At 40.5% G+C, this 25931-nt stretch overlaps 1 protein-coding gene across 1 annotated transcript in view; it reads left to right on the top strand.

Moving 5' to 3' along the window:
* cpxm2 (carboxypeptidase X (M14 family), member 2) overlaps positions 1-25931 on the top strand; it is a 226790-nt gene that overhangs the window by 123559 nt on the left and 77300 nt on the right. Inside the window, exons 7-10 of the mRNA XM_068052810.1 lie at positions 2264-2352; positions 17778-17901; positions 25210-25406; positions 25550-25729. Of these exons, the coding sequence (XP_067908911.1) occupies positions 2264-2352; positions 17778-17901; positions 25210-25406; positions 25550-25729 (590 nt within the window). The remainder of the gene's footprint in view (positions 1-2263; positions 2353-17777; positions 17902-25209; positions 25407-25549; positions 25730-25931) is intronic.

The following is a 25931-nucleotide window of genomic DNA, read 5'->3' on the forward strand; positions in this document are numbered from 1 at the left end:
GTCACTTCCTCAAAAAACTCAATCAAATTAGTAAGACACGACCTCCCCTTCACAAAACCATGCTGTCTCTCGCTAATAAGTTCGTTTGTTTCCAAATGGGAGTAAATCCTGTCCCGAAGAATCCTCTCTAATAGTTTCCCTACCACTGAGGTAAGGCTCACCGGCCTATAATTTCCTGGATTATCTTTACCACCCTTCTTAAACAAAGGAACAACATTGGCTATTCTCCAGTCCTCTGGGACCTCACCTATAGCCAATGAGGATGAAAAGATTTCTGTCAAGGCCCCAGCAATTTCTTCCCTTGCCTCCCTCAGTATTCTAGGGTAGATCCCATCAGGCCCTGGGGACTTATCTACCTTAATGCTTTGCAAGACACCCAACACCTTCTCCTTTTTGATAATGAGATGACTGAGACTATATGCACTCCCTTCCCTAGGCTCATCATCCACCAAGTCCTTCTAGTTTAGTTTAGTTTAGAGATACAGCACTGAAACAGGCCCTTCGGCCCACCGAGTCTGTGCCGACCATCAACCACCCATTTATACTAATCCTACACTAATTCCATATTCCTACCACATCCCCACCTGTCCCTATATTTCCCTACCACCTACCTATACTAGGGGCAATTTATAATGGCCAATTAACCTATCAACCTGCAAGTCTTTTGGCATGTGGGAGGAAACCGGAGCACCCGGAGGAAACCCACGCAGACACAGGGAGAACTTGCAAACTCCACACAGGCAGTACCCAGAATTGAACCCGGGTCGCTGGAGCTGTGAGGCTGCGGTGCTAACCACTGCGCCACTGTGCCGCCCTAAACTCCTCGGTGAATACTGATGCAAAGTACTCATTTAGCACCTCACCCATTCCCTCTGGCTCCACGCATAGATTCCCATCTCTGTCCTTGAGTGGGCCAACCCTTTCCCTGGTTACCCTCTTGCTCTTTATATATGTATAAAAAGCCTTGGGATTTTCCTTAATCCTGTTTGCCAATGACACTGAGCCACGAAAGGAGATATTTGATCAGATGACCAAAAGCTTGGTCAAAAAGATAGATTTTAAGGAGTGTCTTAAAGAAGAAAAGCAAGGTAGAGAGGCAGAGAGGTGTCGGGAGGGTATTCCAGAGCTTTGGGGCCTAGGCCACTGAAGGTGCAGCTACCAATGGTGGAGCAATTAAAATCCGGGATGTACAAGAGGCCAGAATTAGAGGAACGCTGATTGTGGGGCTGGAGGAGATTACAGAGATAGGGAGGGGTGAGGCCATGGAGGGATTTGAAAACAAGGATGAGAATTTTAAAATCAAGTTGTTGCTTGACTGGGAGCCAACGTAGGTCAGCAAGCACAGGGATGATAAGGGAACGGTACTTGGTGCGAGTTAAGACATGGGCAGCAGAGTTTTGGATGACCTCAAGTTTACGAAGAGTAGAATGTGGGAGACCAGCCAGGAGTGCTTCGGAAAAGTCAAGTCTAGAGTTGATGAAGGCATGAATGAGGGTTTCATCAGCAGATGAGCTGAGACAGGGGCGAAGTTGGCCGATATTACAGAGGTGGAAAAACAGTCTTAGTGATGGCATGAATATAAGATCAGAAGCTCATCTCAGGGTCAAATGTGACCACAAGTTTGCGAAAAGACTGGCTTAATCTCAGACTGTTGCCAGGGAGAGGGATGGACTTGGTAGCTAAGAAATGGAGTTTGGAGCAGGGACAATGGCTTCAGTCTTCCCAATATTCAATTGAAGGAAATTTCTGCTCATCCAGTACTGGATGACAGATCAGCAGTCTGATAATTTAGCAACAGTGGAGTCGTCTAGAGAATTCGTGGTGAGGTAGGCCTGGGTGTCATCACCGTTAATGTGAAAACTAATGCTGTGTTTTTGGATGATGTTACTGAGGGGCAGCATTAGACAAGAAATAGGAGGGGGCCAAGGGTAGATCCTTGGGGGAGACCAGAGGAAACGGTGCGGAAGCAATAAGAGATGCCGTTGTAAGTGATACTCGGCTATGAATAGATAGATAGGAATTGAAGCAGGCAAGTGCAGTCCCATCCAGCTGGACCACAGTGGAGAGGCATTGGAGAAGGATGGTGTGGTCTGCTGTGTCAAAGGCTGCAGACAGGTCAAGAAGGACAAGGAGGGAAAGTTTACCTTTGTCACAGTCACGTAGGATCTGCCTCATTCTGCCTGTTTTACACTTTTGTAAGTCTTATTATTCTTATTCACCTTAATGAGCTGGAGCCTAAATTCTATGTTTAACTTCCATTTAGATCCCAACAATTACTACCATAGGCGAAATGAAGTCACCACAACAGATGATCTTGATTTCAAATACCACAATTACAAGGAAATGAGGCAGGTAGGAGCATGACCCTTATTAACTCATAAAAAGAGAAAAAGAAAATCAGTGCTTCAGAGCTTTAATTTAACTGAGTAAAAAGGTTTTGATATCTTTCAAGTATTGCTTATTTGTTAAGGCTGTGAACTGAATAATGATGATGTGTAAAGTGTTACTATCTGATGCTATGCTCACATGAAGTGCAGCGATTGAAAATACAAGAACTCAAACTGAAGAGTTGTAAAAATGGCCTTTTTCAAAAAAATGGACAATGTGCTGGAAAAAATGGCCACCATAGGTCAAAACTGTAAATTCGAACTTTCTTACTGTCTGTCAAGTACAAAGGTAGATTCTAAGCTAAGACATGTCAGTTACACCCATCCGGAACCCATCAAGAGATATTTTTGAATTGAATGGGTTCTTCTGAAACATAGGGAGGAAGATTGACGTCTCCCAACAGAGGCAAGATGTGAGACCATTTTGACCTTAAAAGTAGTTCGCTGGAGAGAGAGAGCAAGAGAAAGAGAGAAAGAATCAGGACAAAACAACATCAAAGCCCATCCAGCTGAGAGCTAGGAGAAAATCCAGCAAAAGCCAAAAAGAAGGTGCCTTGCTGTGAGTTCTACACTTCAACTGGTGCAGCAGAGAACTGAAAGTGATCCCCTGTCTCTAGGTTGAAATTTCAACCAACAGAGAAATCTAAAAACAACCCCAGGCCTGCAACTTTAAAGAGGAAATTAACCTCTGGAAAGATTCAACAGGTTACTGTGAACCCCAAAAATCTACCTCACTTCAAGCCCCTTACCTCTTTTCCTCTCTATCTATCTCTTGTGTGTTTGCATGTGAGTGAATGTGTGTGCAGGTGTGGTTGCGGCCATTTCGGGAGTGAATATTTGCTCAATAAATAGTTAATAATCTGTTTTAAACCTACAATAAAACCTGTCGCTGTCTGTTTAGTTGACAAATAAATCACAAAGGGGTTAAAGCCCTAGTAACAAAAACGCTTGCTGCTGCCAGTTGGAGGTTGAACAGTGGGGACCACCCTCACCCCGTGGCTGTCACATTGACCTTTTAAAGAATTTTTCCAGTTAGCATTTGTATCTGCTGCCCAACATTTAAGATTCTTTGTAGCCTATATGTACTTTTTGGCATTTTGTATGGTTTTGAAATACACAACTTGTTGCAGTCACTTTTTTTAACTTTTGATAGTCATCAAAGAGACCAATAAAGTAGTTACATTTTAAGCAATGTGAGTGTTCTTTGTATAATATTCTGGATCATTAGGGGGTCAGTTAGCTCAGTTGACTAGATTCCTAGCGTATAATGCAGAAATATACCAAAGGTGCATATTCAATCCCTGTACCAGCTTTAATAGCTTATTGAAGCCTTGCCCCATAACCCTCAAGCTCATACATTACCAACTGTCTCTGTCTAATGGGGAAAGATACCTATGGTCCTTTGGGACTATTACTACAACAACAATTCTGGATCAGTATTTGAAAAAATATGATCTTTTTAAATGTGCAATGCACACATTTTGTGCTGAATTGAAAACTTTAACTGAATTTACCACTGTGCATTTATAGGGCTACTTTTTAACATCATTTTGCAGAAACAAATGTAGGGCCACAAGGAAAAGGCAGGAGTGTGGGACTGGGTGAGTTACTCTTGCAGAGAGCCGGCACAGACACGACAGGCCAAATGGCCTCCTCCTATGCTGTAACCATTCTATTATTCTCTGATCATGCTGCAGGCAGGGAGCCTCACCCATCAGCAGCACTTGCCAATGCTGCAAGTGCACTATGCACAATTCTGTAAATCATTTTTGTTGGAAAATCATACCAAGATCATGTCCAAATTTTTCTGATATGCAGTGCCAGCAGGCAAATCTCATCACTGGGAGCGTGAAGTCAGGAATTTACTTATGGATAAATAATGGAAATGAATAGTACCCAAATGTTCGTGTCAAAATGGTAGTATTAATGATGTCAGTCCTTCTTGTAATTATTTTCTGTATTTTCTCATTGTTTTCGCCTTCTATCCATTCTGTTCTTTCCAGCGAGGAGGGAAAATCCAGATTCTAAATATCTCCCAACGAAGCACACTTCAATAATATGAGACGCTGATTTTGTTCTAAGTTTCCCATCTTAGATGCCTCAGTCAAGACTAATGAAATATGTCCTCCAGTGGTCGCTGAAGTAGTGAATAGCATAGTTTTAGTTACCTTTCCCCTCCCCCTTTTCTTGCTTCCTTCACCACAAACTACTTTCAAATTAAGAGATGGTAAACGGCTTGCTTCAAGAAGTGGAACTGTCCCATAGGAAGTGAATTAGAGTGGTTCAGGATGAATTTTCTATCAGTTAAAGCATAAGAAGAAATAGAGCAAGTCCCCATTGGCTCAGTTGGTAAAGTGACTGAGCCATAGAGATCAAAGTTTGCAGGGTTGATTCCTAACCTGTGCTCAATTGGCTGAACTTAATTGAGACATCAATAGGAGCATGAGAAATTGGCCTCAGCAATAACAGGCTAGAAAGAGGAGACAGGCCACATTCTTCTGACCATTATCCAGAGCACCCCACTGAAAAATGTACATGTCTGGATTTGGGATGAGGTTATGGTCAGGCTTGGTTATGATGTACTTTGTGGTCAAAAAGTTTACCAATACTCATTTTATAGATGCATACCTAGATCAAATATGAGCATGTTGCTGAAGTACAAAAGATGCCTAGTACCTATGGATTCATACCACCTCTAAAGTGAACACTTCAATACCGAAAGAAGAGAAATTTTGACATAAAATAAAATCATGGAAAGAGGCTAGGGGCTTTGTCCATCCAGCCAACTCATTAGACAGACCTTGACCTCTTAACCTCCACTGAACCTCCTACAGGAAAGTCTTGAATAACTGCTGCCTGATTTCCAAAGTTTTTCTGGCAAAGCTCCAGGATAGTCATTGCATAATTCAACCTTTCAACTGTAGTCAACTGCTGTCCACAGACTTCCTCAGCTCCCCGCTATCCCTGCAAACCAGTCAGTCCCCAGCAGTTCAGAAACTGTTGTGTGCGGTCGAACATTTGGTTATCTCAGTCTACTTCTATACCAATCACCTCCAATTCCTGTTCCTGAGCTCCATTTTGAAGCAGTTAATTGTTCAGTCTTATCTATCTTTGCTACAACATTGTTCCAGTCTATGGAAAAAATGTTCCTCTAATCACTAGTCTTAGCTTAATGTGATACTAACAACATGACAATAGATAAAAACAGGGAGGGAATTGTGAATAGTGACTCTGAATTAAAGCAGTTTTATACCACTATGCGGGTTTTGGAAGAGCAGCACTAAAACCAGCTCCTGTTCATTCATGCCCTATTTACATTTCTCTCTGTTGTTGCACATCAGATGCCAGTCAGAAGCAGAGCAGGCAAATCTGGCAGGAGTTTCCAAAAGCCACAAAAAAGGTCTCCACTGGCATCGGAATAAAGTCAGACAGTTGATATTTCTGAATGCAGTTGTCATGCAGACCCCCACCTGCCAAAAATGAGGCATATTAATTTTGTCATATGAACATTGATTTTAAAACTGTTGCTGGAGTGAAGAAATAACTTATTTGAATTTATCACCAGACACTGGTTGGAAGAACATTTGCATATTAAGAGACAGTGCTTGTGGAGACAAAGGATTATTCCCTGCTCCATTTAACCCAAATGGGTTTTGAACACCAGACATTGAAGATGTAAGGAACTGCATTCCAGAGACTGTTAAGGTAGTACAATCCAAATAAGGAGCTAGTCACATGACTAACCTGCTGGGCAACCTGGGGTTTTTTGAATTGTACCACACAGAAAAGGTTAGAAGGCAGTGTGCAACTGAAGCATGAACAAGGAAGCCTCTCTCTCTCTCTCTCTCTCGCTTTCTCCCAAGCCACCGGACCTATGAAAGACATGTAAACCTCAAGAGAGAAAAGACTGCTACATTGGAATAAGTTGAAGAGTGAACTGGGCTCCAAGATTTACTGGCAACCAAAGAATCCACATTGAACTTAAAGGACTGTAACTACCTGATATTGCCTCAAACTTTTCCCCTTTATTCCTTCTACTTTTTTTGTTTCTATCTGCGTGTGGGTTTATCGCGTATGTATGCTAGTGTGGTCGCGTCGCATATTCGTAGTCGTTAACTGGATTAGAGTTTAAGATGAATAAACTTCTACCTTTCTTTTTAAATCTAAGGAAACCTGTTTGATTTCTTTGCCTTACAATTGGAGGATTCATTAAGGGGGAGCTAAGACACGGTGTTTTAACATTAAACCCTGTTACGGTTAAACCAGGCAAAGGCTGAGAGGGAACCCCTAGACCCCTTCTCACCTGGTTGTAACACAGTAGATGGAGAGACAACCATGTGTTTGCCATCAACTGCAGTTTCATAACATGAAATGCATCTACTCCCCATGGCACACTGCATTATTACATCAGCATACTGAATCACTGGGTGTTGTCCTGTTAATAGTTTTATTATTTTATGTTCTCCCATGCAGCTTAATGAGTTAGGTAAGAACTTAACAGGAAATTCAGTAATACTGAAGAATTTCTATTAATTTACCATGCATAAATTACATTAAACACTTTATAAACCACAGCAAGACAAATATAGATAAGCTGTGTTTGACTCAAGTAAAATCCATAGAGATTAACCATGATCTAATAGTCTAGCTATTCTAACGCCTAGTCTATAAAATATAATTACCATCCACTAGAGTTTTATATAGTCATATAAAGTGTGCCATTTGTAACTTTTGCTTGTTCTAATGAAAGTTTATTATTCCCTAATGGAAGGTAAAAGGAAGGAGCTTTGTTTACATATTAAACTTGCATAAATGGTTCCAAGTGATAGGTTAATGAAAACAGTCTGGGAATATTACTGTTTGTGGAACTGATGACCACTATTATCTTTATGGGGCTTATGTTTAATTCTGAACCCTGTAGGTTATTTTTATTAGTTTTATACTTACATATATTAATTGTGAATACTCAATTCATGTAAGAATATTTGTATTTTAAAACAGCTATAACTTCTTTCAAGCTTAGTAAGAAAGATGGGGGAAATAGTAATAAAAATAGGGTTCTATATCCTTTATAATACTGTATAGTAATATACAATTCAATTCAGAATTTATTTACTTTTAATACTGTACATCAATATATGAATCAATTCATTATTGCTTATACTGTATATTAAGATACAGATCAATTCACCAAAGTCTGCAAGCACCTAATGACATACCACTGCATTCCTAACAGTTTCATTGTCTCCTGCAGATTATTTTATGTCATTGCTTCAACTACTTCAACTAATGATAAACGCTGATTAAAATACACATTATTCAATTTACGATAACATTCATTACCACATTCTATTTCGTTAACTTGCTTCTTAGGCTCAGCTTTATCTTGGATCTTTTCTGCACTAACCAGCGATTGACTCTTGTCTGATCTAAATATTTTAGTTCATGCTTCTCGTTTCACCTAAACTTTCAAACACATTAACATCATGTCCGATTAATTTCAGTATATCCTATGAGTTTTGCACTCATCAGTGTGCCAATTCCCAATGTAGTTCAATGCAGCACAACCCAAATTGAAAAGATCCCTATGTTAATCAAAGTGATGCATTGCTTTTATATGTGCAGACCTGTGCTTAAAGCTGGCAACCAAAGCAGTGTTTAACGTGTCATCTTACAGAACTTGTTAAGAAAATAAGACAACTGAAATTAAACATTTTGGCTCATTGTAAACTGATGAATATCGGCAAACATGAAGTCTATTTTTCTTCCCTTTCTTCATCTAAAGTTAATAATTTAGAAATTGGACCACACTTGAAAATGGGCATGCAAAAGGGTGTGGCACAAACTGCTCATGCCAGTTAATGTCAACGCAGACAGCATACAATATTTGTGCTGTCATCTAATGTTAGTCATCAGGCATGCAGCCAGTGCCACCCACACTATTCATTTGCTGCATTCCTATCTGATGGGGGTTTGTGGGGGCGGGGGCAGGATGGTGTAATATCGGGCAGCCATAACACCACTTAAAGGCAACCAGCACCCCTTAAAAGGGAAGCTGCAGAGACCCAGGAACAACTTGCTGACCAAATGGCTGAAATAAGGAGAGAGCGGGCAGCAAGAATCTCCGATGTTGCACTGATGCCTTCATGCAAGTACTGGAGAGGACCCATCACCCAGGGAGCAGGAAGCCTTCCAGGCATCTGCTGTGTTGGCAGCGGGAAGAGATTGCATGACCATTCCTCAAGGCCACCTGGGCATGCACAAGCGAGGAAAGCAGTCAGATCCACCCCTCATGGCCAAACCTTTGCATCCTGGACCTATAGATGACAGTTTTAGCCAAGCCCCAGAGCAGACCTACCAGAAAGTCTTCTGATGTGCTCAGACCCCTGCGTACAAACTGACTGAAGATAAGGGACATGGGACTAAAATATAACTAAAAGTTGAGGAGCAACCCTTTTAGAGATAGACTACTGAGCAGAGACCAGGGATTGAACAGGGAACCTTCCTGTATGGTACAGTACCACACCACAAAGCATTGACCCATTGAACAATCAGGAACCTGTAAGATTTACGTTGTTAAATTTAGCACATTGTGACATTTGGCAGTTAGGGCTGATTTTTGCATTCCCTCTGGGTATTAAATAACATAAGCATGGTTCAACAGAATACTTGTAACTTGGCTAAAACAGTTATAAACCTTATCGTGAAATCATAGCATAGAGTACCTTGGAACCATCATTTTCCATGCTCCTGTCAGATGTATTCTCAGTTATCCTTGAAAATGCTTGCAAAAGATCAGTAGGCTTGAGGGAGCAGCTTTATTTGCTAGCTAGTTAATATGGATTCTTGCACAATTCAAAAACAATTGTTTGAGCAATGTTAAAGCTATTCTGCATCACCTACCAGTAACAGTGTGTAGATCAGTACTAGTAACATTGGTGAAACAATGGTTTTAGTTAAAGAGCTACTAATGATTCCCAGGATTATTATGAGTGTTTTGGGATCACTGTCTGCAGTTCCATCCATATATAAGTAGGCCGATTGATTTATACTGACTAAATAGTCCTGAGGATTCTGGACTTGGGGCAGTATAAAGAAGCAGCATCTGAATAGATAGGGCAGAACTTGGGGCTGGACTCAGGCAGAGGTAGATAGATTCTTGATAAGCAAGGACATGAAAGGTTATTGAGGGTAGGCGGGAATGTGGAGTCGAGGTTACAATCAGATCAGCCATGATCTCGTTGAATGGCGGAGCAGGCTCGAGGGACCAAGTGGCCTACTCCTGCTCCAAATTCATATGTTCGCATGTTTGTATGGAAATAGTACAGGTTATCACTGGATACACTTGGTCATACTATCTGATGGAGAAAAAAACATTCTAATGTTATAAACTATTGATAAGATATGAAAACAATTCAGAGGTAAAATGTTTTAACCCCGACATCAGTCACTTTGTACACAGCAACATTCTATGAACACACCATTTCTTAAAGTGGCAGGCCACATCTGCCAAATAACCATGCCAAATCAACCTTGTCCTGCAGTTTTGTGTTTACTTATTTAAAATATCACATTTTGCTGTGACTTATGATAACAAATGACAAATAAATACTCAGCTCGATGTTTAAGTCCAAGTGCATTGTATTACTTCTTGTATTGTGCAGGGTGTAAATAATGGCAGCTTAAGTTAACACACTCCTGTTCCTTGGTGCTTGTGTTTTGTTTTAGTCATCTAAATCACCATATCTTTGAAATGGTTGTCGAGGAGTAAGTGTGATATCTGGCTGCAGGATTTCAATGAAAAGCTGCTGAACTTCTGGTGGCCCTCCATCCTCTTAATTGCAGTTCACAGCTGATTAGGGGGATGAATGCTATTTCCCTTGAATTGGCTGGCCCATGGTGTGGGATGTATAACCCACAGTTTAGCTTATCAGTTGAACACATCAAAATTATTAAACCTACCAAAAATGTTAAAAATTTAGTTAATAACTAAATAGTGTATGAACAACAATTTTTAGGCTTGTATCTGATCCATTCAAGTGCTTGATGTAAGCAGGAAGATGGTACTTACAGAAAATATTAAAAGCAGTACCTCTGGGATACTGGTGATGAATGCAATAGCACTGACCCACAGTATAATCTCAGGGTCAGTATTGATTCTCATACATTTAACCAATGCAGTCTAGATAAAAGATCTATAGCTGAAATCTGGTCTTTGACAATAATAAACGGTGACATCTGAAATTGGTTCAGACCCAGTTAGCACAAATAATCAGTAACTCAAATAATAAGTAAAATGTGGCTTATTCATCTGTTCCTGTCTGTTAAATGTGAAGAGAAACTGTTCAGCGGAACATATTCTGATTTGTGGCATATTTTCAATGGGAAGTGGATTTGAAATCTTTTGAACTTGGTCAGTACCTAGAAAAGTGTTCACAAGCATAGAAAGTATTTACATGATTTTCAAATTGGATACAGTTAAATTTGCCTGATAAATTTAATTTTCTTTTCAACGGTACGGAAGATAATTTCATCAACGTGCAATAATTTAAGAACGATTTTATTTAAGCAAGTTTTACTCAGTGATTTCTCCAAAATGCGAAAAGAACAGAGGCAATTTTGAAACATTCTCTGTTGCTGTGATAGCTGATCTCAATTTGCCAACCTTCAAAATGACAATGTTGGTGGACCTGGTAATGGATGAATTCACACTTGTTAACTTAGTCAATGTTTGGTCACTGAGTAATGCAAGAAGTTTATGACAATTATTGCGGGGAACATAAAAATTGACTGTAAAAGTTTCTATAGATATGTGAAGAGAAAAAGACTAGTGAAGACAAATGTAGGTCCCTTACAGTCAAAAACAGGGGAATTTATTATGGGAAACAAAGAAATGGCTGACCAACTAAATGCAAACTTTGGCTCTGTCTTCACAAAGGAGGACACAAGTATCATAACAGAAATGTCGGGGAACCCAGGGTTTACTGAGAGAGAGGAACTGAAGGAAATCAGTATGAGTAGAGAAATGGTGTTGGGGAAATTGATGGGATTGAAGGCCGATAAATCCCCAGGGCCTGATGGTCTGCATCCCAGAGTACTTAAGGAAGTGGCCCTAGAAATAGTGGATGCATTGGTGGTCATCTTCCAAGATTCTATAGACTCTGGAACAGTTCCTACAGATTGGAGGGTAGCTAATGTAACCTCACCATTTAAAAAGAGAGGTAGAGAGCAAGTAGAGAATTATAGACCAGTCAGCCTGACGTCGGTAGTGGGGAAAATTCTAGAGTCCATTATCAAAGATTTTATAGCAGAGCATTTGGAGAACAGTGGTAGAATCAGACAGAGTCAGCATGGATTTACGAAAGGGAAATCATGCTTGACAAGTCTAGTAGAATTCTTCGAGGATGTAACTAGTAGAGTTGATGAGGGGGTGCCAGTGGATGTGGTTTATTTGGACTTTCAGAAAGCTTTCGACAAAGTCTCACATAAGAGATTAGCATGTAAAATTAAAGCGCATGGGATTGGGGGTAGTGTATTGAGATGGATAGAAAATTGGTTGGCAGACAGGAAACAAAGAGTAGGGATAAATGGGTCTTTTTCCGAATGGCAGGCAGTGACTAGTGGGGTACTGCAGGGATCGGTGCTAGGACCCCAGCTATTCACAATATATATTAATGATTTAGATGAGGGAACTAAATGTAATATCTCCAAATTTGCAAATGACACAAAACTGGGTGGGAGGATGAGTTGTGAGGAGGATGCAGAGAGGCTTCAGGGTGATTTGGACACGTTGAGTGAGTGGGCAAATGCATGGCACATGCAGTATAATGTGGATAAATATGAGGTTATCCACTTTGGTAACAAAAACAGGAAGGCAGATTATTATCTGAACAGCTATAAACTGAGAGAGGGGAATATGCAATGAGACCTGGGTGTTCTCGTACACCAGTCGCTGAAGGTAAGCATGCAGGTCCAACAGGCGGTAAAAAAGGCAAATGGTATGTTGGCCTTCATAACGAGAGGATTCAAGTACAGGAGCAGGAATGTCTGGCTGCAATTATGCAGGGCCTTGGTGAGGCCACACCTGGAATATTGTGTGCAGTTTTGGTCTCCTTATCTGAGGAAGGATGATCTTGCTATAGAGGGATTTGCAGCGAAGGTTTACCAGACTGATTCCTGGGATGACGGGACTGACATATGAGGTGAGATTGAGTTGGTTAGGATTATATTCGCTGGAGTTCAGAAGAGCGAGGGGGGATCTCATAGAAACCTATAAAACTCTAACAGGACTTGACAGGGTAGATGCAGGAAGGATGTTCCCGATGGTGGGGGAGTCCAGAGCCAGGAGTCATAGTCTAAGCATACGGGGTAAACCATTCAGGACTGAGATGAGGAGAAATTTCTTCAGCCAGAGAGTGGTGAACCTGTGGAATTCGTTACTACAGAAATCTGTTGAGGCCAATACATTGTATGTTTTCAAGAAGGAGTTAGATATAGCTCTTGGGTTTAAAGGGATCAAATGATAGGGGGCGAAAGCGGGAACAGGTTATTGGGTTGGATGATCAGCCATGAGCATACTGAATGGCAGAGCAGGCTCGAAGGGCTGAAAGGCCTGCTCCTGCTCCTGCTCCTATTTTCTACGTTTCTATGGAAGAACAGTTTAACGCCTCTATACAATTTGCAAAGATAGTACTTTCATACGAACATACATATGAACATATGAATTAGGAGCAGGAGTCGGCCACTCGGCCTTTCGAGCCTGCTCCGCCATTCAATAAGTTCATGACTGAACTGATTATTCCACATTACCACCTACCCCTGATAACCTTCCACCCTCTTGCTTATCAAGAATCTATCTACCTCTGCCTTAAAAATATTCAAAGACTCTGCTTCCATCGCCTTTTGAGAAAGAGAATTGCAAAGACTCATGACCCTCTGAGAGAAAAAATTTCTCCTCATCTCTGTCTTAAATGGGCGACCACTTATTTTTTAACAGTGGCCCCTAGTTCTAGATTCTCTCACAAGGGGAAACATCCTTTCCACATCCACCTTATCAAGACCCCTCAGGATCTTATATGTTTCAATCAAGTCACCTCTTACTCTTCTAAATTCCAGCGGATACATGCCTAGCCTTTCCAGTCTTTCCCCATAAGATAGCCCGCCCATTCCAGGTATTAGTCTAGTGAACCTTCTCTATACTGCCTCCAACGCATTTACATCCTTCCTTAAATAAGGAGACCAGTACTGTACACAGTACTCCAGATGTGGTCTCACCAATGCCCTGTATAGCTGAAGCGTAACCTCCCTACTTTTGTATTCAATTGCCCTCGCGATAAATGATAACATCCTATTAGCTTTCCTAATTCCGTGCTGTACCTGCATTCTAACCTTTTGCGATTCATGCACTAGGACACCCAGATCTCTCTGCATCTCTGAGCTCTGCAATCTCTCACCATTTAGATAATATGCTTCTTTTTTATTCTTCCTGCCAAAGTGGACAATTTCACACTTTCCTATATTATATGCCATTTGCCAGGTCTTTGCCCACTCACTTAACCTATCTGTAGTCCTTTGTAGCCCCCTTATGTCCTCTTCACAAGTTACTTTCCTACCTATCTTTGTGTCATCAGCAAATTTAGCAACAATACCTTCGGTCCCTTCATCTAAGTCATTTATATAAATTGTAAAAAGTTGAGGCCCCAGCACAGATCCCTGTGGCACACCACTCATTACATCTTGCCAACCAGAAAATGGTCCATTTATGCCTACTCTCTGTTTCCTGTTAGCTAGCCAATCTTCTATCCATGCCAATATGTTACCCCCATACCAGGAGTTTTTATTTCTGCAGTAACCTTTGATGTGGCACCTTATCAAATGCCTTCTGGAAATCTAAGTACAATACATCCAGTGGTTCCCCTTTATCCACAGCACATGTAACTCCCTCAAAGAACTCCAATAAATTGGTTAAATATGATTTCCCTTTCACAAAATCATGTTGACTCTGCCTGATTACTTTGAATTTTTCTAAATGCCCTGCTATACCATCTTTAATAATAGTTTCTAACATTTTCCCTGAGACAGATGTTAAGCTAACTGGCCTGTAGTTTTCTGCTTTCTGTCTCCCTCCCTTTTTGAATAAAGGAGTTACATTCGCTATTTTCCAATCTAACGGAACCTTCCCCAAATCTAGGGAATTTTGGAAAATTAAAACTAACGCACCAACTATCTCACTAGTCACTTCTTTTAACACTCTAGGATGAAGTCCATCATGACCCGAGGACTTGTCAGCCCATAGCTCTAATAATCTGTTCAGTACCATTTCCCTGGTGATTGTAATTTTCTTGAGTTCCTCCCTCCCTTCCATTTCCTGACTTACAGCTAATACTGGGATGTTACTTGTGTCCTCAATAGTGAAGACCGGTGCAAAATATCTGTTCAATTCATCTAGTATCTCCTTATTATCTGTGATTAATTCCCCAGACTCACTTTCTACAGGACCAATGCTCACTTTGTTAATTCTTTTCTTTTTAAAATATCTATAGAAACGCTTATTATCTGTCTTTATATTTCTGGCTAGCTTTCTCTCGTACTCTAATTTTACCTTCCTAATCAATCTTTTAGTTATTCTTTGCTGTTTTTTATATTCTGTCCAATTTTCTGACCTGCCTCCCATCTTTGCGCAATTATCGGCTTTTTCTTTAAGTTTGATACTATCTTTAACTGTTCTAATTAACCACCGATGGAATTTTTCTTTCTCATTGAAATGTATCTATTCTGTGTATTCTGAAATATCCCTTTAAAAGTCTGCCACTGCATCTCTACTGACCTATTCCTTAACCTGATTTGCCAGTTTACTTTAGATAGCTCGGCTTTCATAATGGCTCTCATAATTGCCCTTATTTAAGTTTAAAATACTAGTCTTGGACCCACTCTTCTCTCCCTCAAACTGAATATAAAGTTCAATCATATTATGATCTCTGCTACCTAGAGCGCCTTAACAATGAGGTCATTAATTAATCCTATCATATTGCACAATACCTGGTCTAGTATAGCCTGCTCTCTGGTTGGCTCCAGAACGTATTGTCCCAAGAAATTATCCCGAAAACATTCTATGTACTCCTCATCTAGGCTACTTCTGCCCATCTGATTTTTCCAGTCTATATGTAGGTTAAAATCCCCCATAATTATCGCTGTACATTTCTGATAAGCTGCTGTTATTTTATTTTATTTATTTATTTAGAGATACGGCACTGAAACAGGCCCTACGGCCCACCGAGTCTGTGCCGACCAACAACCATCCATTTATACTAACCCTACAGTAATCCCATATTCCCTACCACCTACCTGCACTACGGTCAATTTATAATGGCCAATTTACCTATCAAGCTGCAAGTCTTTGGCTGTGGGAGGAAACCGGACCACCCGGCGAAATCCCACGCAGTCACAGGGAGAACTTGCAAACTCCGCACAGGCAGTACCCAGAATCGAACCCGGGTTCCTGGAGCTGTGAGGCTGCAGTGCTAACCACTGCGCCACTGTGCCGCCCTAATTTCTTCCTTTATACCCCGTCCTACAGTGTGGTTAGTGTTAGGTGGCCTGTACACCACTCCCACAAATGACTTCTTGCTTTTATGATTTCTCATCTCTACCCAAACTGCTTCTACATCCTGGTCTCCTGAACTTAGGTCATCCCTCTCTATTACACTAATACCATCATTAATTAACAGAGCTACCCCTCCATCTTTTCCTAGCTTCCTGTCCTTCCTAAATACCATATACCCTTCAATATTCAGGTCCCAATCTATGTCGTCCTGCAGCCATGTCTCTGTAATGGATATCAGATCGTACTTGATACGAGCATGTTAAATGTTCATACTATAGCATCAGCAGCAGCAAGTTCTACCCTTAAATTTTGATTGGGAGTGTGCGTGCATATATTGTCGACACAAAATGAAAATCGTTGGCATAGTTCATCAGGAATAAAACTCTAATTGAGCAACAGAAATAAAAACAAATATTCAAGTGAAAAACTTCCAATTAAGTGTGATCATTTCAAACATCGATAGAATGATGCAGAGCACAGACTATTTAGTCCATCAAATCTGTGCCAGCTTTTTGAAGAGCAATTCAGTTAATCCTACCCCCCCTCTCTTACCTCATATTGCTGCAATTTTTCTCCTACAAGTACTTAACCAATTCCCCTTTGAAGACTACTATTGAATCTGCATCAACCACCCTATCAGGCAATGCATCCCAAATCCTAATCATTTGTTGCAAAAAATGAAGTTTTTCCTCATATTGCCTCTGGTTCTTTTGCCAATTACCTTAAATCTGTGTTCTGGTTATTAAACATTGGAAACACTTTATCTAAACCCTTCATGATGTTAATCACATCCATCAAATCTCCTTTTAACTTTCTCTACTCTCAGGAGAACAACCCCAGGGTCTCCAGTTTATCCAAGTAACCTTATCCCTGGAACCATTCTAGTAAAATCTCTCTGTACCCCCACTAAAGCCTTCATATTCTTCCTAAAGTATGGTACTCAGAATTGGACAAGATACTCTAGCTGGGAGGCAACTAGTGTTTTATATAGGTTTAGCATAACTTTCTGGCTTTTGTACTCCGTGCCTTTATTTATAAAACCCAAAATCCCATATGCTTTCTTAACTGCTTTGTTAACCTGTCCTGCCACCTTCAAAGATTTGTGTACCAAGTGACTGGTGCCAGGTGTAACATTTTCACACCAGTATGATTTACATATCGTGACAATAATTTATTTCATTAGATTATAGAGTTTCTTTCAGGAGATTGCAGCTCAACATATGACACAAACGTGTATCATTAACGTCTAAAATGACGCCCTGATACAGATGAAGCGGATACAAAAAATTCTGCAATTAGGGACAAACCAATTTATTCAGTTAATTAAGCATGGAAGTCTGTCTTTAGTGCAGCCCGAGTTGACTGATGATTTATTAATGGTTTATCATTGATCAGTATTCACTTTCATGAACTTCTGAATGCTTTATACGATCTTTGTCCTTGGAGGTGTTGAGGTATGTGTATAGTGCACAACATTTAAATGAACTATATCAGAGTGTGTTAAAGAATGATGCTAAAACATGTCACTCAAGGCAGCTACTAATTCATTGTAAAGGTAAAATACTGTGGATGCTGGAAATCAGAAATAAAAACAGAAAGTGCTGGAAATATAGGCGGGTTTAGCAGCATCTGTGGAGAGAGAAACAGAGTCAACTTTGTTTCTCTTTCACAAATGCTGCCAGACCTGCTGAGTATGTCCAACACTTTCTGTTTTTATTACTAATTCATTATGATGTTTTCAGCCTCAACCACTGAATTCTCACTGAATTATACATTTTGTTGAACAGTTGATGAAGATAGTAAATGAACAATGTCCAAACATCACTCGGATTTACAACATTGGCAAAAGCTATCAGGGAATGAAACTATACGCCATCGAGATCTCTGATAATCCAGGGGAGCATGAAATTGGTAAGATTTATATCTAAAAGACTGCAGATTATCCTTTGTGCCTCCATTTACTCTGTACTTCATTCATTTTCTAAGATGAATGTTTTCTTTACAACAAATTACATTCATCTGTATATTGATAAATATATAGTCTGCTAATGAAATATCCCAAGATAAAACCTGGAATACTCATCTGAAAAATACGCTCCCAAAACAAACTTTAAAAAAATATTTAAACCCTCATACAATGGCTAGCCATCTGATTTGGACAATCATTTTTAGCACATATCTAAACTTAGGTACTGAAATAGAATTTTTGATCCACTCAGGGAGTAGACCAGGCGCTGAATTTTCGTCATGGAGACGGGAAACAAGAGGCGGGTTTATTATTAGGTCAGAAACCCGCCTCCAGTGGGAAACTGATTAAAGTTAAAAGTTTCACATGGGGAAGCTCTTAATTGGCATGGAGACGGGTTTTCTGTCCACTTAGAACCAGTGGCGGTGGGAATGGAGGCAGGTCAGATGAAGTCGGTGCCTTGATGGCTGCATGAGTGCTATCGATGATGCTCCATACCTGGGGGAATCTAGTGATGGAGGCGAAACCCAATGCCCTCTGTCCCTGTGAGGCCTTGTCTGTTGTGAAATAAATGTGCTGTCCAGCTCTGGCAGAGATAGTCATTTGTGAGATGCTGAGAGCCAGAAGCGAGGATGTTCAAGGTCACAGCGACTTTGACGGCTACTGGCAGGACACAGCTACCAGTACCGCGAGGTCTTTGGTGACGAGGGTACAGATGTCTGTGGCTATCTGCCTGGAGAGAGGCAGTCTCCTGCCGTACTGGTTTTCCGTCATCTCCAGGTAGCTCCATATTTGGTGGTAGATCCTAAGTTGAGGACATGGCATCCATTGCCTTCCTGCCCCTCTTTCCTCTCCCATGACCTCCATCTGCTTGGGGTTCCATCCTTCCTGTAGAGGGTGTTGCCCCTCATTGCCACTGGGCCCAAAATCTGCCAGCTGCAGCCTTCCTTTTAGGTGACTGTCTTATTTTGATTGGCAGCCTTGCTCCTTGCACATCTGCCCCCGAAATGCCCAGGGTGATGATCCTGTTTGATGTCTGAGCGCTGAGTGCCAACTCTCCTCGCCACCTGTGCAGCACCAAGGGCACTACCTTACCAAGTGTTGAGATCCTCTTTGCTCCATTGGCCCTCTTATGGGAGACTGGGATGATGCCGTGGTGCAGCCTTAACTGGCTCCCCACTCTGTAGCCACCTTCCTTCAGAAACTGACAGTTCCCAAAACCCATCTGTCTGTTTAAATATTCCACCCTCCCCTTCCAACAAGCAATTAGCGAGCTTTTTAACTGCTTTAGTTGGCCTTGATTGGGAGGAGAGCTGAATTCCTGCCTCCCAGCCCCCCACCCTGGCTAACATTGTCAGCACCAGGAGCAATGTCTTGTAACTGACACGCTGCCCGGCGCTGGTATTTTTGGGGTCCCCTCACCTCCATTCCTGCCTTTGGAAGGGCCCTGAAAATTCAGCCCCCCAGGTCTCAAATCTTAGCAGTCAATTCAGGTCTCCATTTTTGACACTACCTGGCAACATTTCCCAGCAATCACCTGAGGCCTTGTTTATCACCAGCCAGTCTAGACTTTACTATGGCAACAGTTCTTTGTCAGCTGTGACTAAGGGAAGGAAAGCACAGAGAGAAATTCAACTTGTGATGGAAACCTGTGTCAAATAGGCAGCACAATCTCAACTCCCGAGTGAAATGGGTTGCCAGGCTTCATTTGCATTGAAAGGATGGCACTGACATGTTGCACCATGGACATTTGACAAAATTATTGACTCAGCCATGGACATGAGGGCAATTAATCTATATATAAAGTGTATAGTCAATCTAATGTCATCAAAACAGTCTGATTTAAAACATTTTTTCCTATAAATGAAGTAGCAAAGCATGCAAACGTCAATGGAGAGCAGCACAGCTGTATTAGCTAACTAGCAAGCAAAATAGTATGTAATGCCAATGCAAATTACTTTTGTTGACAGAATAGAGATAAGTACACCATATCACGGGGTGGTAGATGGACCTTATCGGATGAAGTCTGAGGATTCACACTGTTCGGAGTGCAAATTCATCCAATAAACCATGAAACTCAAGGAGAGGTTATTGAGATGAGGCATTAAAAAAAATCAGCAATAGGAAGATGGACAATTTCTCACACTGCTGTTGTCACAAGACAATTTAACCCATGATGGTCAATGTTTGTGCAACTTCTCCACCTGCTTGTAATATGTGATGAAGACAGGGCATCCACCAAAAGGGCAGTGATTCAAAATCAGGAGAATTTTATAGGATGGAGCGGACAGTACTTCAGAAGAGTCATGTGCAGAAAAAGTAGAGTGGGACAGGAAGGGACATAGAGATTAACGGTAGGTAGCCAAATCTAGTTTATTCATCGTGACAGGCTATTAAACTGGGTCCTGGATTCTAAAATACAGAAACAACAGAATCTCTCACAGACAAAATGTCATTTGCTCATCAAAGCTAGTGAGAAAATCAGATAAACACAATTACAAATAAATAAATTTGTCCAATAAAACGATTTTCTAAAATTCACTTATGTCTATACTGGTCTATCACTGTCAATTCCGATTCAGATCTTAATTATTAACAAAATGTTTTTCTGCAAAATGTTGAGTGGTTGGTTACTGCATATATTATTCAGTTATGAAATGTTTAGTCGCTATCTATAAGATTGTACTCCAGACTAACCAATTTATGTCCAAGCCAAATCTCTTACCTGTCAGCAAAGGTGTACTTTTAATGACATGTAATTATATGATACAAACAACTTTCAAATGATATTGGCTACTCAAGTTATCTGCCCTCAAACTGGATAGTAAATGATGCACATTGCAGTTACTGATCATTGACATACTTGTAAAACTTGTCCTTTAATCCAATTCACAGAAACATATCAGTTAAGGACTGTTTGTAACATGGTCATTGAAACATAATACATTTTTACTATGTATTCCCTGACAGGTTTTAAAATTGCAAATGCAGCATGGATTTTGTTAAGGAATTGTAGACAGTTCATCACAAATTAAGGTTTATTAAAGCTATTGCATTGTATTTACTAACTATTGTATATGGGTCAGCAGCATCCAGTTCTTGCCAATATCATTCTGGACTGTTACACCCATATGCTTGTATTCATGAGGAATGTACAGTACTGACTTCTGGAGATTCCTTAGATTTTCTTGTCCATTTTCCCCTCAATACAGGTTCTGGAACAATGTGATTCCAAATGGATAGCAATGGATTGCAACATTTATATAGACATAAAAGTCGAGAAACTTTCAATATGTCATTGAACTTGTGTCCCAAGTGAATGTAATGTGTGCCAGAGTGTAGAAATCGAGACATTCCCTAAGTGACTTTTGCCACTTTAAAATGTGTTTACGTAACACAAGTCTTTAAGCTTGTGTTTTAAAATAACCCAGCTGCTCGGGAGTGGGGGAAATAGACAGAGAGAGAGTGGGGGATACAGAGAATGTGGAGAGAGTGTGTTTGGGGGTGGGGAGGACAGAGCGGGGGCTGTCCAACCAATTTGCATGGAGGGCAACATTACAATTTTTGTCTTACATAGGGGGCTGGTGAGATAATTTCGGAAAGATAAAGGCATTAAAAATTTATCTTACTACTAATCAAAACAACAACAAATGTGCATTTTTGTAAAGAATCTTTAAATGAGAAGACTAATTTATTGGCTAACTTTCTCATCACTATGTTGGACACTGATTTAGTGAGATACCTAGCATTCGTTTTTGTTTGCACAAGTAGTCAATGTCTGCCCACACGCTTGTTGCAATGATGCAGGCTATTCGGATAGATGTTCATCATTCAGGATTGATCTTAATTTCTCTCTCTCCCTCCTCTCTCTCTCTCTCTCTGTCTATTTCTCTCCCATTCCCTGTCCGTGTTGTTTTCCCCCTCTGTATTGTTCCTTCCCTCTCTGTGTCATTTCTCCCCTCTCTGTGTCATTTCTCCCACTCTCTCTGCCTCCCTCCTTTCTCTGTTCCCCCCTCTCTCTGTCCCCCCTCTCTCTCTCTGTCCCCCTTCTCTCTCTCTCTCTCTGTCCCCCCCTCTCTCTCTCTGTCCCTCCCCCCACCCCGTGCGCTCTCTCTCTGCCCATTGCTGGGAGCGGAAACAGCAATTTCCGAACTGCAAACAGATTCAGGGTTTTCTGGTGGTCTTTTAAAGAAAAATCGCAACCCGCTGAAAAATCCCGAAGCTGACTGCAGTTCGGAAACAGCTGTTCCTGCTCTCAACACCTGTCAGCTGTGAAACTGACAGTATGATTCTTTTAATAGAAGGTCTGGTCAAAAAGAAGAAGCCAATGGGAGATTTCTCATCCCTGAAATTACCAGTCACGGATCTCAAAATCTTTTACCACAGGCACTGATATCCATGTACAGACATGTTGCCAACCCCTGCTGATAAGCTGTAGGTGCCAATTAAGCATCTCAGTGTAGTTTGCCAATTGAGGCCTGACTAATTCTGATGCCGAGCTGGCCTGCAGATAGGTCCTGGGAATGGGACGGAAGGTAAAAGGCGGAGCAGGTGTTAGCTGCAGAATTTTTGTTGAATGAGGAGGAGCACTCCTGCTCCTACTGGCATCATTGAAATTAAACTACAAAATATTTTCCTTACCTTTTTGGGGTGTTTTTCCTTTAAGCTTTGCTGGTTAGGCCACAGAAGACCCAGATTAACAGCAAGAAAGATTGTAGCACCTTATTTCCTTGAAATATCGGGGAGTTGAGGGCTATGAGGAGATGGCGCGAAAGAGGAATTGAGGTCTGGGGCAGATCAGCCATGATCTTATTGAATGGCAGGGCAGGCTTTCATGGCCAAATGGCCTACTGCTGCTCCTATCTCTTATGTTCTTATAGCACCTTATTTCCTTCAGTGCCTTTGCACGGAATCACCTGGTCTGCAGTGTAAGAATAAAATGAGAGGGTTGGGAATGTCTCCTTCTGTCTCATTAGCATGTGGTTGTCTAGTTCACACCAAATACAGGTGGAGGCCCAGATGTGCTTTCCATGGGAAGCAGTCGAAATCTTGTCAGCATAAAATGGACAAACTCCCAGAGGAACAATTGTTCAAGTATTTTTTCTGAGCTTTGTGCCAGAAAAATGGGAATTCAACAGAAGCAAGGGTCAGGAAAACTGGCCGAGTAGACTGAATTGCACTTAGTCACAAATTGACCTCACTCTGAACAGAATAACTCTGATTGATCTGAAGCTCCATTTACTTAACAAAAATTGGGCTATATGACCTTCAGGGTACAGAGTTTCACTTCAGCAGAAGAAAAATACATTGTGCATCACAAACACTCCTGTCATTAAAAAATAAATGTCATTCAATTTACTGTGAGTAATGCTGTGGAAGATCTACTAGCTTTTTTACAAAATATGTTAAATTACAAGTAATAAGCTCAATTTAACTCAAAATGTCCAGTAGAAACCAGAAGGAGAAGCAGAAGAAAATGGAGCAGGGGAAATTAGCCACTCCATTTGCAATCTGGCCAACTGTAATTTTAAATTGTCCAAAGCTAGCAGTATCCTTCTTTAAGTATGCAGTATGTCTCCAATGACATCATTGCAGCCCAACCACTATATTTACCTGAAGCTTGAGCTTCTTTTCAAAATTGCCTTAAAAAAAGGCCCAATTGTGAGGGGCAGTGATGGCTTGCCCACTGCTCCAAAGTTGTTTGGATCAAGATCCAGGGCCAGAAGAGATCCAGGTAAACTTAAAATCTTAACTTTTTACAAGTTTCCTTGTAGACCAGGAGGAGCAGGAGTGTGACTCTCCGCCATGCCCCTTCACCCCTGCACCCACCAACCACGATTCCCCTCCTTGATCCATCTAAGACATTCACTTTGTGGGAGACCATTCCCCCTGGTCCCCAGTGGGGGCCTTCAAGCTGCCTGATTTTAACTGCTGGCTAGCTACTTCTCACTGACTCACAGGCCATTTTGGTCAGCAAGTCAGCAATCAGCATGCTAATGCGGGCTGGCTATTAAAATTGGCTAAGTCACCTAGTGACATCTCCTGATTGGGTCAGCTGCTTGCTAGGTTGTATTTTTTTTGTGTAAAAATTGACCACAGTAAGTTTTAAAATGAGGCATTCCACAATTTTCTTTGCAACTGACACTTAATGGTAAGGCTGTTTGAAAAGTGTGTGAAATACCTGTTTTAATCATTCCAATATTGAACTCTTGATTAAGTAGGGAAGGAATTATCAACCCATGCCAATTTGCCACTCGTAAAAAAATATTAGATTGGCTGAATTATTGCCATTATAAATATCTGGACTGAATGTTTAGACTGATGCAACCTAGTGAAGTGGCAGTAGACATAGTGGAAGAAATTACAGATATTATTCAAAAATTGTAAAACTACTTGAATCTGAGTTGGACGTGTCCATTGGAGATGACAACACATTCATTGCTCAGGGTCCAAGTTCTTATAAACTTTGAAAAGTCTGTCCAAAATAAATTCCAGAATATTTACACAGCTCCAGTTTAGGATAGTCAGTGTGTCAATGTTTTGACTTTTCCATCAAATAAATGGATTGATTTCTATGGTTTGGAATTAAATTGCTCGGCTTTACTTTTAGTTAGTTTGAAACTTGAATGGAAAATGTACTCAATTCACTAGGAATTGCATAGGGTGGTATTTTGGAAAGATGAGAACAAATGGGATGAAAATCCCTCATAATCGAAATTGATTTTGTCAACTAACCATTAATAATTTAAAATGACTTGTGACTATTGGCAATTTAATAGAAATTCACTGCTAAAAGTACATAATGTTGAAACTTATAATATAATCTCCTTCAAGTTGCTTGTTTTATATGAAATATTGAAATTTTCATTCAAAAGGTTAACCACGTCCTAGAAATTGTAAATTTGCTGCACTTTGCTCCCTATACAGCCAGTTCCCCTTAGTCTAGAATATTTTTCCAGGAAACTAACTCAAACTGACCTTGTGTATTAGTTCTGTTCAGAGAATCATTCGGTAAGGTCAGAGGTTAATGGTAACCTAAATTACATTACCCGAGTGTTTATCCTCACTGAAACACAAATCACTACAGTTTGTTTTATTTAGGGAATACAATTATGTACCTTAAATGGTCACCGGATACAGTATCCCTTTGATTATGGTACTAAAGAAACGAAAGTGAAATGATATGAGGTAAGTAATGTGTTATTTACTTTTAGTTCTGTATGAAATAATTTTTGACTGTTTGTCTGAACTAGGTGAGCCTGAGTTCCATTACTCTTCAGGAGCTCATGGCAATGAAGTGCTTGGACGTGAGCTGCTCCTCTTACTGATGCAGTTCATGTGTCAAGAGTATTTGACAGGAAATCCACGAATCAAGCACCTTGTGGAGGAGACTAGGATCCATTTCTTGCCTTCTATTAATCCTGATGGATATGAAAAAGCTTTTGAAGTGGTAATTTTTCATTAAACCTCTCGCACTTGTTGCTCTTCCCAGACATTTACATTATTTGAACTTTACTAATGCAGCTCAATCCCCCTTTTTTTCCATCATGTTATAGTGTGTGATTGTGATCACTCTCTTGTGTTGAATTTTAGGGTTCCGAATTAGTCGGCTGGTCTTTGGGACGTTGGACTCATGATGGCATCGATATCAATCATAATTTTCCTGATCTCAATTCTGTTCTTTGGGAGGGAGAGGAGCGCAGAAGGGGATATAAGAAAGTGAATAATCATCACCTACCAATCCCTGAGTGGTACTTATCTGAAAACACCACAGTGAGTTGACTATATACATACAACATATATATAAAATAATAATTTGAATATGTTGTTTACAATAACAAACTGTAAGGTAAATAATTGAAAATTATTTCATTACTTCATGCCAGCAGATGGACAGAACAGCAACTAGTTGGAGTTAAAGCAAAATATCTACTCACTTGAAATTTGATATTTTTTAATACTTCATATTAATCTT

The sequence above is a fragment of the Heterodontus francisci genome, chromosome 20 (genome assembly GCF_036365525.1).
Source record: "Heterodontus francisci isolate sHetFra1 chromosome 20, sHetFra1.hap1, whole genome shotgun sequence".
Classification (NCBI taxonomy): Eukaryota; Metazoa; Chordata; class Chondrichthyes; order Heterodontiformes; family Heterodontidae; genus Heterodontus; species Heterodontus francisci.